The 13,159-nt window shown below is 37.8% G+C and overlaps 2 protein-coding genes across 2 annotated transcripts in view; one reads left to right on the top strand and one right to left on the bottom strand.

The window, feature by feature from the left end:
- Window positions 1-12,897, bottom strand: part of LOC6041544 — a 31,386-nt gene extending 18,489 nt beyond the window's left edge. Inside the window, exons 1-2 of the mRNA XM_038250787.1 lie at window positions 12,639-12,897; window positions 1,833-2,298 (exon numbers count right to left, since the gene is read on the bottom strand). Of these exons, the coding sequence (XP_038106715.1) occupies window positions 1,833-2,287 (455 nt within the window). The 5' untranslated portion in view covers window positions 2,288-2,298; window positions 12,639-12,897. The remainder of the gene's footprint in view (window positions 1-1,832; window positions 2,299-12,638) is intronic.
- On the top strand, window positions 5,275-6,504 carry LOC6041545. Its single transcript, XM_001850743.2, has 3 exons — window positions 5,275-5,476; window positions 5,529-5,977; window positions 6,031-6,504. Exons 1-3 carry the CDS (start codon window positions 5,275-5,277, stop codon window positions 6,457-6,459), a joined length of 1,080 nt encoding a protein of 359 aa, XP_001850795.2. The 3' UTR covers window positions 6,460-6,504.
- Window positions 12,898-13,159: the final 262 nt, after the last annotated feature.

The following is a 13,159-nucleotide window of genomic DNA, read 5'->3' as shown; positions in this document are numbered from 1 at the left end:
CCCAATTAATTAATCTTGAGGCTGAATCCAGTGACTGTAAAAATGCAGGGAACAAGTCTCCCTAAACGCACTTTTTTAAACAATTGATTGTAAAAATAGTATGACGATAAATTTAACATCAAATGCGTAAGGGTTTTGGAGTTGATAAGTTTATTAAACAATTCGTGTATAAAACATATTTTTTTGAATATTTTTTGAGTGTTTTCTATACATATCAAAACAAACAAATAAAGATCTCATGGAAGTTTTTTGCAGCTCGTTTAGGAAAAATGTGTGCAACTCAATCTAAACATTTTTAAATTTTTTGCTTTGTTTTCAACAATGAGTTTTAGTTAATTTCGCACAAGTTTCTAGAACAAAGCTAATTGTTTTACCCCCAGGCTGACGAGATACAGGCTTGGGATCAAGTGTCCCCGGGGATCAAGTCTCCCCACTCTCCCCTACAATCAGATGTACAATGAAAAGTTTTTTTCATTTTGTTTAGAAAATCATTAACTTTTGGGATTATTTTTTATGAGCATTGAAATGTTTGAAATTGCATTTTCAATTCTCAAAAACAAATTTAATACTAATTTTTTTTTTGAGATGCAATAAATTATATTCATAGCAAAAATCATGCCATCTTGAAACGGTTCTTTCAAAAGATCGGAGTTTAAACAAGCACCGCGGTTCTTTTTTTGTGAGCCACGGTTCGTTCGCTCATTTCAGTGAACCGGCTCTTTGAGCGGCTCGGTCTTTTTTTGCCCACCTCTAGTGTGTGGAAATTGTTGAACGAATTCAGTTGCAACCTCTTCAGAAGTTCTGAAACCAGCAAAAGTAACTTTGCAGCAGAACGATACCATCCTGCAACTCTCTTTCTTTTGCAGAAGTTCTGCAACAAAGCGAGAGAAAACAAAAAAAATACATAAGAGCAAACACTACGTACAGATAAGTATGGGTATGTTTACATGCATCAGCTACACTCTTTTAAAAAATTTCATGTTTTATGAACATTTAAGTTGACCATAACAGAGAGATTTATTCATCTGAATTATTTAATCTTTTGATACCAATTGCGCAGAAAACCCAATGATGTTGAAAATAAATACTTTTTTTTAAATTTATTTACATTTTTCAAAAATGTTTTTTATGGGTTGGATCCCAATTAAATTCAAATGCAAAGCATCAACTCCTGTTATGTCCAATAAGGTCAAATCGAGTTCATATTTAGAATTCGGGTTCAGTACGCCCAAAAAGCATTTTTGTTACATCCTAGTAAACATAGAAAAGTTCATTTTTCATGATATACTATGCGTCTCCACCAAATTATTAAAGCTGCCATGCTCTGTAAACTGCAAGCTTTTTGCTAATGTTTCCGACATGCCCAAAACCGTTAGTATGCAAAATGAACGCTACGAGCTCATCTAAAGTGAATGTCACCGTATCGGGGCAGGTCGTCCGGACAGCCACAGGACAAAGCGTGTACAGAGAGATAGACTAAAACAACTAACAGAGATAAAAGACATTCAAGCGAATATTTACCTGAGACAAGTATTCAGTTTTTTTTTTGGTAAAACTTTCACTGTTTCACACACACGCACTTTAGGAGTTACTCATTTGGTTTCATCTCTGATGCAAGTAAGCCAGAGAAGGTGTTTCTTTTTCGCGATTCGCGACAATGACAATTCACTTCGAGGAAGCCACAGAAAAGAAGGGGAAAAGATGACTGAGAGTTAACAAACTTCGCGAAGCGTACGCCAATGGAGAGTTGAATTTGGTTTAAATTTCAAACTAAAAGAACGTTGATGAGAGCGTGAAGTCCTAGGTGTAGGAGGGTGGAAATGGTCGCTCACCTGGTATCGCGCTTGCCGCGTTGATTCTTCGGCGGAGGACTTGGCTCATCGTCCTCGTAGTCGTAGTTGTTGCACTTGTCGTTTTGGCGCCACGGAACTGGCGTGTTCAGGGACGGTTCGGAGGACACCAGCTCACCAAACAGCTTGCCGAAGCTCTTGTGGATGTCGGCAAAGCTGATTTGCTGGTTGTCGAAGCCCATCAGCTTGGTCAGCTCGTCGCGGGTCACTCCGCTGGAGCCGAGCAGCAGCAACGACAGCGCTCCAGCTATGCTGACCGGCGAGAAGATCTCCGTCTTACTCTTTTGACTCGCAATCGCTCGGCTGATCTTCTGGGCCAGATTGGTAACACTGTTGGCCACCACGTCTAGGTTGTTCGTATTGCTCGGCTCGAACTGGCTGGTAGCTTCGTGCAGCGCAAGCACGAGGACCGCGCCCAATACGAACTTGAGGCGCATTTTCAATCAGTCTGAAAAAGAAACAAAACATATCAAATTAATGAATTTCAATGCAAAACCAAGAAAAGAAACCTGCAACCACTTGACCCATACCCTGCCCCAACTTGAAGCCCGCAAAAACGACGACTTCTCACCGCGTTCCGTGTGACGTCCGAGGAGGAGGAAATGAAGTTTCGCGCAGATATATGTAGTCGGTATTTATAGCCAACAGGTTCAGCCTGTTGACGACCTTTGCGAAGGCTTGTTGAGCAGCAGACAGTTCGAACTGCCCTCGTCGAGTGCTATCTGCCTTCTGAGAGTTTCTAACTTTTGCGCAGAGCGGAAACAAGTTGACAATCTTCATTTTTCGTAAAGTTTTAAAGTTTATCGCTCGCGTCGTGGGGACTGGCTGGTGCGGCGAGTTCGGAACCGGTTTCGGGCTGATTTCGGGAAACCCAACTCCGTGTGGATGACGTTCAAACAGCAGAAGCAGCAACTTGTAGCTTGTTGTAGGGATCGATGGTTGGGAACGAAATTGTAACAAGTAAATGATGAATCATGAATAATTGTGAAATATCTACTAAAATTATCGATTCAAGAGCAGATTGGATAATGTGAACTCTTAACTCAATGATGATAATTCTGCTATCTAGTATTCTGCGTATCTGCGGCAAAATTGTAGGGTAGATATGAACAGTTCTCTACGGAATCGGTCTGTTTTTCTTTAATTTTATTTTTTTGTATTTTTTAATACGGCTGAAACTTTTTTGGTGCCTTCGGTATGCCCAAAGAAGCCATTAGTTTGCCCATATAATTTTCCATACAAATTTGGCAGCTGTCCATACAAAAATGATATGTGAAAATTCAAAAATCTGTATCTTTTGAAGGCATTTTCTGATCGATTTGGTGTCTTCGGCAAAGTTGTAGGTATGGATATGAACCACACTGAAAAAAAAATGATACACGGTAAAAAAAATCGTGATTTTTTATTTCATTTTTTGTCACTAAAACTTGATTTTCAAAAAACACTATTTTTTTTCATTTTCTGATATGTTTTAGAGGACATCAAATGCCAACTTTTCAGAAATTTCCAGAAAGGGCAAAAAATCTTTGAGCGAGTTATGATTGTTTGAATCAATACATTTTTTTTCCAAAAAATCGAAATATTGGTCGTAAAAAAATTTCAACTTCATTTTTCGATGTAAAATCGAATTTGCAATCAAAAAGTACTGTAGTGAATTTGAATTTTGATAAAGTGCATAGTTTTCAAGTTATAGCCATTTTTAGGTAACTTTTTTGAAAATAGTTGCAGTAATTATTTTTTTTTAATTAATGCCCATGTTTGCCCACTTTTGAAAAAATATTTTTGAAAGGCTGAGCAAATTCTCTTAATTTTTCTTTTTTAAACTTTGTTGATACGACCCTAAGTTGCTGAGATATTGTCATGCAAAGGTTTAAAAACAAGAAAATTTATGTTTTCTAAGTCTCACCCAAACAACCCTCCATTTTCTAATGTCGATATCTCAGCAACTAATGGTCCGATTTACAATGTTAAAATATGAAACAATCGTGAAATTTTCCGATCTTTTCGAAAATAATATTTTCAAAAATTTTAAATCAAGACTAACATATCAAAAGGGCGTAATATTGCATGTTTGGTCTTTTTGAAAAGTTAGTCTTGATTTAAATTTTTTGAACATATTGTTTTCGAAAAGATCGGAAAATTTCACGAATGTTTCATATTTAAACATTGTTAATCGGACCATTAGTTGATGAGATATCAACGTTAAAAAATGGTGGGTTGTTTAAGTGAGAAGAAAAACATCAATTTTCCTGTTTTTAAACACTTGCATGGCAATATCTCTGCAACTTTAGAGTCGTATCAACAAAGTTGAAATAAGAAAAATATAGAGAATTTTCTCAGCTTTTCAAAAATATTTTTTTCAAAAGTGGGCAAACATGGGCACTAATTTAAAAAAATTAATAACTGCGACTATTTTGGAAAAAGTTACCTAAAAATGGCTATAACTTGAAAATAGCTCGCTTTATCAAAATTTCACTAAAGTACTTTTTGATTGCAAATTCGATTTTACATAAAAACTGAAATTGAAAAATTTAGACCAATATTTAGATTTTTTGAAAAAAAATTGTATTGAATCAAAAAATCATAACTCAGTCAAAGATTTTTTGCCCATTCTGGAAATTTCTGAAAAGTTGGCATTTGAAGTCCTCTAAAACATATCAGAAAAAAATTAAAAATAGTGTTTTTTTGCAAATCAAGTTTTAGTGACAAAAGTGAAATAAAAAATCACCAAATTTATTTTTATCGTGTATAATTTTTTTTCAGTGTAGTCCATATCCATACCTACATCTTTCCGAAGACACCAAAACGATCAGAACATTACTTCAAAAGATACATATTTTTGAATTTTCACATATCATTTTTGTATGGACAGCTGTTAAATTTGTATGGAAAATTATATGGGCAAACTAATAATGAAAAATGGCTTCTTTGGGCATACCGAAGGCACCAAAAAAGTTTCAGCCGGATTAAAAAATACAAAAAAAAAATCGAATGACCGAAATCTCAGAGAATTGCTCATAAGATCAGTGATTACTTCCTTTAATGGTATACTGAGTTAAAGCCTTTTTCCTAATCATCATTTTTTCGACGTGCGACGTGCGAGAAGATAGCACGACAGCGCCGATGTGTATGTTTAGTTTGTGTTGTTATTTTACATCATTATTACTTATCATATTTAAAAGTACTTTTTATGTTTACGATATTGAATGTATAAGTTGGATGTTCCAAAAATAACGTACCACATTCGTAAAACATCATGCGACTCCATTGTCCTGGTACAGCAAGAAGAGATAATATCCAGCTGTACAATTACATTAATCAATTACTCAATCAATCAAGTAGAAATACAAACTCAAACAATTGTAACAACAGTAGCAATTGGTATAAAAGTGGCAAGTGCCTAACCATGTTAAGGCAGTAGAAAATGAACATCTCACCGCTACTATTAGCTTTGTTCCATGTTTTAGTACAAGTTTGTTCTCAAAGTTGCCAAATAGCAATTTCAGAGCTTCAATCTTCTAGAAAAGTTATAATTTTGAACAGTGATAAACGGTCGTTGAAGCAACCGAGTAATGGAAAATATTCTTGGAAATCTGGGGAATCGATCCATTTTATTTGTGGAAAAGGTGAAATTTGTGATACGAAGTTTAATATTCAGTTGAACGTTATTTTCTTCAGATTTAAAAACATTGACTTGTTCACCAAGTTCAATCAACGCAAAACGCTTCGACTGTGCAAAGCCACCGGATGTTACCGAAAGAGATCTCAACAGGGAATGCAACGGGAAAAGTTCTAAAACGTTTCAAATGGGTTTCCGAGCTTCCGGGGGTCTTTTCGTACCGTACTACGAGCTCTGCTACCTGATGGACACGTGTTCGGTGAGTCACGTGAAGCATCGACTTTTGGGCGCATCGTTTGGTGGAGTTTCCGGCACGAGAGAAAAAAGCTTCCAGAGCTTTGTGTGCCCAGGGTTGAGGTACAACACACACTACACCCAAGCGAGCCAGAAACAGCCGGATCCGCGTTTCTACTTTCAGAGGGGACATCTCTTTCCCGATCGAGATGCTCCGGTTTTTGCGTGGAAGTTGGCGACCTATTCGTACGGGAATTGTGTTCCTCAGTGGAATGTATGTTGAACGTGGGTTTATGTAGTAGTTGAAGTAATATGAGTATTTTCCAGACCATCAATTCAGAAGGAGGCAACTGGTGGACTTTGGAATATCTGGTTTTCAAGTACGCTCAACAAACCCCGAACACGGAGTACACGATCTACGATGGAGTTTTGTATGATCCTAGGAACAAACAATATCTCGCGAAACAAGAGAAGAAAATCGAGATTCCCGTGTGGTTTTGGAAGGTTGTTACTAATCAAACTCATGTTCTGAAGGTCTTTTTCGTTTCGCATAATTTGAAGGGAACAAAGCAGACTTTCTGTAGCACTAATCGATGTGTCAATGATCGTGCAAAAGGAACTAAAACAGTAGAAACGTGGGACTTTTATAATGAAGCTTCTCGAGGAATAACTCACTGCTGCTACTGGAAGGATTTGGCTCGGAAAAATCCCCTTCCTATCGAAGTCCAACGAGAAATCAACAACAAAAAGAACTAAGATTGTAACAACATTTGATTCAACAATCGTAATTCCCATTACTTTCAACTGAATGATTTAAACTCATAAATCACAACATCCCTTAATTAGCAAAACCCGTGCCCCTTCAGGGGGAAAACATTTCTTCAGAGCTGCGCTGACGTCGTGTCTGTTGGTTGACGAGATCGCTAATCGGTCGTCAGTTCATTAGGTTCGATTAGCGGAATGGGTTATTCCGAAAGTGGGCTCAACTTCCAGCTTGTCCCACCGGTTTAGATTGATTGTTTGGTTCTAATACAACAGGGTTTCTTTTACACACCCGTCACGCCAGAATCGCGATCCGTTGGACAGATTTATTGTTATAATGAAGTTGTGGAGCGTGAAAAAATCAAAGATTTATGTCAGACTTGACAGAGGAACGATGATGGAGGAAACGTGAGTTGGAATATTTGATCCTGATTTATTGGTAACCTAGTTTGTGTGTGCTCAAAATAGTCATCTAATCTTTGAATTGACGTAATTGAAATCGGGTGGCATGTCGGCTGATTCTCTATTATGTATTTTTCACTCTTTAACTTAAATTGAGATAAAAGTACATTATGATTGTGTAAATTGGCACTATAAAATTTTAAATCTCCCAAATATAGTGTTTTATAGTAGATTTCATTCTACTTAATTTAAATGTTTAAAAAACTGTCTTCAAAATCATTCACATCAAAGTTTTTCTAAAGTTTTGAGGGCAAAAAAACCTCCATGGCTTCAACATTTGAATAAAAAAAAAGTTTTAAAATGCATTTGACACCACTCTAGTTGTTTTGCAATCTTCAGTTTTAAAAATATCTAAATATTGACAGGTTTTTTTTCGTGCATTAATAATTGCAACTGTAATCAAAAAACTCTCTGAAAAATTATGAAAAACAACAAATAGGCATAAGATTATGTTTGGAAGTTGTAGAATTAGGCCTACCACTACCAACTAAGACAAAAGAGGAATAGACTAAACAAAATAAATAAATATAAATAAATAAAGAAAAGCATTCAATAAGAGAGGCGGTAGAGAGTTGCGTTTTCTAATGCTTTTTCTGCGAAACCTCGTTTCACGGGCGAATGACACTCCAAATATTCAGTCACTTGTTTGTAGATATGATTCACAGTTGATGACACTTAAGCAAATACAAACTTAAAGTTTTGGTTGTCGTCATTCACTGCTTGAAAAAAGATGGCATATCCTGGTTAGGTGCAGCGTGCGGATCTCACAATTATTACCAAAAATGAAATTGGGTTTTTGATTTCATGTTCGGAATTTTAACTGACCTGCCCTAAAGGGGGATTGTTCTTTGAGAAATATTTGTTATTACGAACTTGTAGGGAAAATTCTAAACTTTGAAACCTTTAAGAGCGAGTCCACGATCAAAGCATACCCTATCTCGCATCGACCTCACCAATCTGAAATTTTCAGAGGTTGTTTGTACATATTAAACTAGCATCTGGGTCAAATATGAGCACTCTAGGTCAATGAGAAGGGGGGGCAAATCTGGACACAGTTAACGGTGCACATCAACCAGAGCTTTTGCACCCAGATTTTTGTTACAGACAATTTAGTATCTTCAAAACTACGGGTACTATCGAAATATTTTTTTATTCATCCCCTAAAGTACTGTCCACAAAGCAATTTACAACAAAGTTTGATTAATTTTACAATCCCGTTATTGCAGGATTGGGTTCGTAAGTTTGACAATTTTGGAATAAAAAGACAACAACTTCCTTCGTTGCTGTGCACCCTTAAAAGGTTTAAAAACGTCAAAAATCTTAAAAAGGCTATAACTTTGGCAAAATTAAATTAAATTTAAATATTCAAAAAGCATCTGAAAGGGCTTAAAAATGCAACAAAATCAAGGGTGAATCATCCCAATTGATCAAATCTAAAGGGAGTTATTGGCATTCTAGTGAAAAAATGGGACATTTTTTAAACTCAAATAAAAAGTGATCCAGATATCAACTAGTTTTGACCTGGAGCTTGTAGGGGACATCTGAGACTACCATCTGAAACTAATAACGCTTTGGGTAAGGCAGTTTAACACATAAAATAGTCAATTTTTCTTTTAAAGATTTTTTTTTGTAGTAAATTTTTGCTCGGGGGACCCCTTCAATCCCATTTTCTGGTGATAATTTTATCATATTCGTGTTCCTGAGTCAATTTTACAGCAGAAACATGCATAAAAATGTTTATTTTCACACATTTTAGCCCTTTAAACAGTTAAAAATTAAATGTACAAACAACCCCTGAAAATTTCAGGCAGATTGGTGAGGTTCAAACGACGTCCCATACAAGGGGGTATGCCCTGTTTGTGGACTAGCTCTTAAACCTTTGAAAGTTTGTAAATCCGTTTTGACTATCAAAATATATTCTAATTTCAACACAATCATATTCAGGCTTAAGAAACCTCCCAATGTTTTTACATATTTGGAAAGATAATTGATTTTCCTACATAGAAATGGCATGTAGAATGAATAATATTGTACCGAAGCTTAACCAGAAATGAAAATGTAGCGTGACGGAACAACATCGTAATACCGTAAAACGGGGTGACTTTGATAGCCGGGTGACTTTGATAGGTTTGCGATTTTTCCGCAAAATGAAGAGTACAGTTAAAATATGTGAGGAATGGTTTAGAAACCTACTGACCGTGGTAGAGAAGTGTTCAAAGTACCTCAAAAAGAACTTTTCATAAAATTTTGACAAGTTTAAAAAGTTAGTTAAATGTTTTTTTTGTGTGCTCTACCTCAGTACATGTTTTAAAAATAATAATCTTGAGAAAAACCTTACCTGTTGGAAAATATTCTGAAAACAAATTTAAATCCTATCAAAGTCACCCCGGTTTACGGTACTGAACTTTTAAAAGGGAAACCAGGACAATTGCAACAGTTTTGCCAGTTTGATTTTTTGAAACATTTGCTCTTTTACACATTATCACAAATTGAAAAAAAACGAATCATTTGCTCCTTGAACTGAACGAATTGGTTGAAATTTGAGTTTTTGCCAGCCATTTCTTCTCGTGACGGGACAACAAAAGGACACCGGATTTCTCCGGAGAACCTGAAACCGGTTCCAAAGTGGCCAGATCGTTCCATGATTGGTCTTGAGTATCATGAATGAGTTTGATTTCGAACATTTCGTACTAGGATACTCATACTGGCAGGAAAAATATATTACTCGAACAACACCAATTCTTCCCATACTCCGGATTTCACCGGGGAACCAGGAACCGGTCTGAAAGAGGCCACATCGGTCCAGGGATGGTCTTGAGTATCATGAATGAGTTTGATTTCGAAAATTCTGTACTAGGATACTCATACCGACAGGAAAAAAATATTCCCCGAACAACACCATATGTTCCCGTACTCCGGGTTTCACCGGGGAACCTGGAACCGGTCTCAAAGTGGCCATATCGGTCCAGGGTTGGTCTTGAGTATCATGAATAAGTTTGATTTCGAAAATTATGTACTAGGATACTCATACTGGCAGGAAAAAAATATTCCACGAACAACACCATATGTTCCCGTACTCCGGGTTTCACCGGGGAACCTGGAACCGGTCTCAAAGTGGCCATATCGGTCCAGGGTTGGTCTTGAGTATCATGAATAAGTTTGATTTCGAAAATTATGTACTAGGATACTCATATTGGCAGGAAAAAAATATTCCCCGAACAACACCATATGTTCCCGTATTCCGGGTTTCACCGGGGAACCTGGAACCAGTCTCAAAGTGGCCACATCGGTCCAGGGTTGGTCTTGAGTATCATGAATAAGTTTGATTTCGAAAATTCTGTACTAGGATACTCATATTGGCAGGAAAAAAATATTCCACGAACAACACCAATTCTTTCCGTACTCCGGATTTCTCCGGAGAACCTGAAACCGGTTCCAAAGTGGCCAGATCGTTCCAAGAGTGGTCTTGAGCATCATGGATGAGTTTGATTTCGAAAATGTTGTACTAGGATACTCATACTTGCAGGAAAAAAAATTCCCCGAACAACACCAATTCTTTCCGTACTCCGGATTTCTCCGGAGAACCTGGAACCGATTCCAAAGTGGCCAGATCGTTCCAAGATTGGTCTTGAGTATCATGAATGAGTTTGATTTCGAACATTTCGTACTAGGATACTCATACTGGCAGGAAAAATATATTACTCGAACAACACCAATTCTTCCCATACTCCGGATTTCACCGGGGAACCTGGAACCGGTCTCAAAGAGGCCACATCGGTCCAGGGATGGTCTTGAGTATCATGAATAAGTTTGATTTCGAAAATTCTGTACTAGGATACTCATATTGGCAGGAAAAAAATATTCCCCGAACAACACCATATGTTCCCATACTCCGGGTTTCACCGGGGAACCTGGAACCGGTCTCAAAGTGGCCACATCGGTCCAGGGTTGGTCTTGAGTATCATGAATTAGTTTACACTTTCACGGTGATATGAATCTAATAAATATTATCACAAAATATTTCAATCTTCTGTCAAGACAAATCGTATGAAACGAGTTGAAAAAAGATTCTTTATTGGTTCGTCCATAACTTAGAGTAAATGGCTCTAATTTTGACTTTTCATATAAGGAACATCATCTGGACATCTGTCCCTATCTTTGGCTTTCTGAATTTTGAAAATCCGCCCTCAAGGAGCGAAGATACAGCTGATCAAAATCGACTTCCGACTTTTTTGAAAAAAAGTTGTTTCATTGATTCGTACATAACTTAGGGTAAATGCATCTTTTTTTGACTTTTCAAAAAAGGAAAATTATCTAGACATCTGTCCGCATCTTTTGCATTTTGAATTTTGAAAATCCGTCTAAGGGGAGCCGAGATACAGCTTGTCAAAGTTGGACTTCCGACTTTTTTCGCGAGCATGGTAGTCCGCGGGATAATTTTCTTCATGGGAGTTTAAGTGTTAAGAAAAAAATAACTCCTTTCCATTTAATGGCTTGCAGACCATATTTGGTCAATATTTTTGGCGTTTGAGGTAAGAAAACGCATTCAAAGCCCATTGCAATTATTTGATCCTAATAAAAATGAATTCTTTCATTTAAAAAATCACATTGAAAATTGGAAAAAAGAGACATTTTGGTGTAGCTTCGCTAAGAATCGGTCATTTGTGTCATTTTTCATTCTTTTGTTTGAGTCAGGATCGCGTAATGTATGCATTTAATATTCGCTAAAATTAGTAGAATCGCTACATATTTCTTCAGCATGAAAGAAAATGAAGTCATTTTGACATCGGACGCGTTTAGTTATCAATTTATGTGTTTTACATAGTAATAAGCTCCAAAAATGGCTGTTCTGCATATCCAACTGAGCATAGACTTTATTAGACACAACTTTTTATTAGGTCTAATATCTTCTTTAAATCACCAGTCACCTGTTTCACTGTCCAACTGGCATTGAAACCATTAACTTTCCAGTTATGTGAGGGAATCCCTAATTAAAGGGAAACTGTTTTTTTTTATGGAAGCTTAAGTTCTTATCACTTTTCAGACTTATTTTTAAAACAAACCTAACACCATTCACGTCAGTGTACTTTGCACACATATTGCAGTAGTGTAACAACGCATCACGCGACTTCATGAGGATTTCGATTTTGATTCGTCATTAATTAAGTTGGAATACGTTCTTCTTTTTATGGTAAAGAATCAACAGGAATTCGTAAAAGTTGATGCCCAACACCCGACCCAAACTCGTCGTTCCTCGCAAGCTTCGGCGCGACGCACCATGTATCAATATCAATCTGCATCAATTAGTATGCCGAGTCGTCAAGTTTTATTTGTATACAGTCCTCACGATTCCCCGGCTGAGGTATTCGTGACCGTCATCACACACTCACACAGCCCCGCGGACTCCTCCAAACAGGTTCCGTTACGTCGAACAGACTGTTTCATCCGTGGAGGAATCCCACAAAACAACACAGTCCTTGTACCACCGACCCGGGGGTTGCCTTCACCGATGACCCGGTCGCGATAACGCTGCTTGATTATTCCTGTAACCCGGAGCGAGTGAGCTTCCGCAGCCTAAACTCTAGCATTGTAACGTGTTTTGGTCCGAATCATCGTTATCAGCGGTTTTGCGGTAGCCTCTAGTGTATGTCCCTCGAGCGTAGAAATCCTCTGGGTTTCGCCCATTTTGCCAGCGATTTCGTATCAATTACCTTGCTCAAAGTCAATAACAAGAATCACAGCGGAGTGATTCACCGCAGCAGCCAGCCACTGATCCACAGGTATCCAACACCTTTGTCCGCAGCAAGGTTCTTCAACTCGACACTCTGATCTTCACACTATGAAGATCCCCCAACTTGGTTGGGACACGATCACGATAACAGGTTGGGACAAGAAACTTCACCGGATCACAGCGATCAGTGACCAGTGGACCGCGTCTGGACGTCGTTACCGAAGAACTGGAGTCTCGTTCTGGTCGGTGGTTCGTTAAAAGGTCGGAGCCAGAGCGATGGTGAACTCTCTCGAATTGGATCTCTCGTGAGAGAGAGAGCGCAGGAATCGCGACTGATCGTGGCCAGGTTGCCAGCTGGGTATACATATTTAGTCTACTGAAGTATTGATAATTTACTCGGTTTACTACTGTTTTAGCATCACTCTCGTCTCCAACCTAAGTTGTTATCACGCAAACGATATGAGATTTTTGACAGTGTACGACGACACTGGCAACACTGCC

This window comes from Culex quinquefasciatus, chromosome 2, assembly GCF_015732765.1.
Source record: "Culex quinquefasciatus strain JHB chromosome 2, VPISU_Cqui_1.0_pri_paternal, whole genome shotgun sequence".
Classification (NCBI taxonomy): domain Eukaryota; kingdom Metazoa; phylum Arthropoda; class Insecta; order Diptera; family Culicidae; genus Culex; species Culex quinquefasciatus.
Note: the sequence above shows the minus strand (reverse complement) of the source record. Positions and strands in the feature narration are given on the sequence as shown.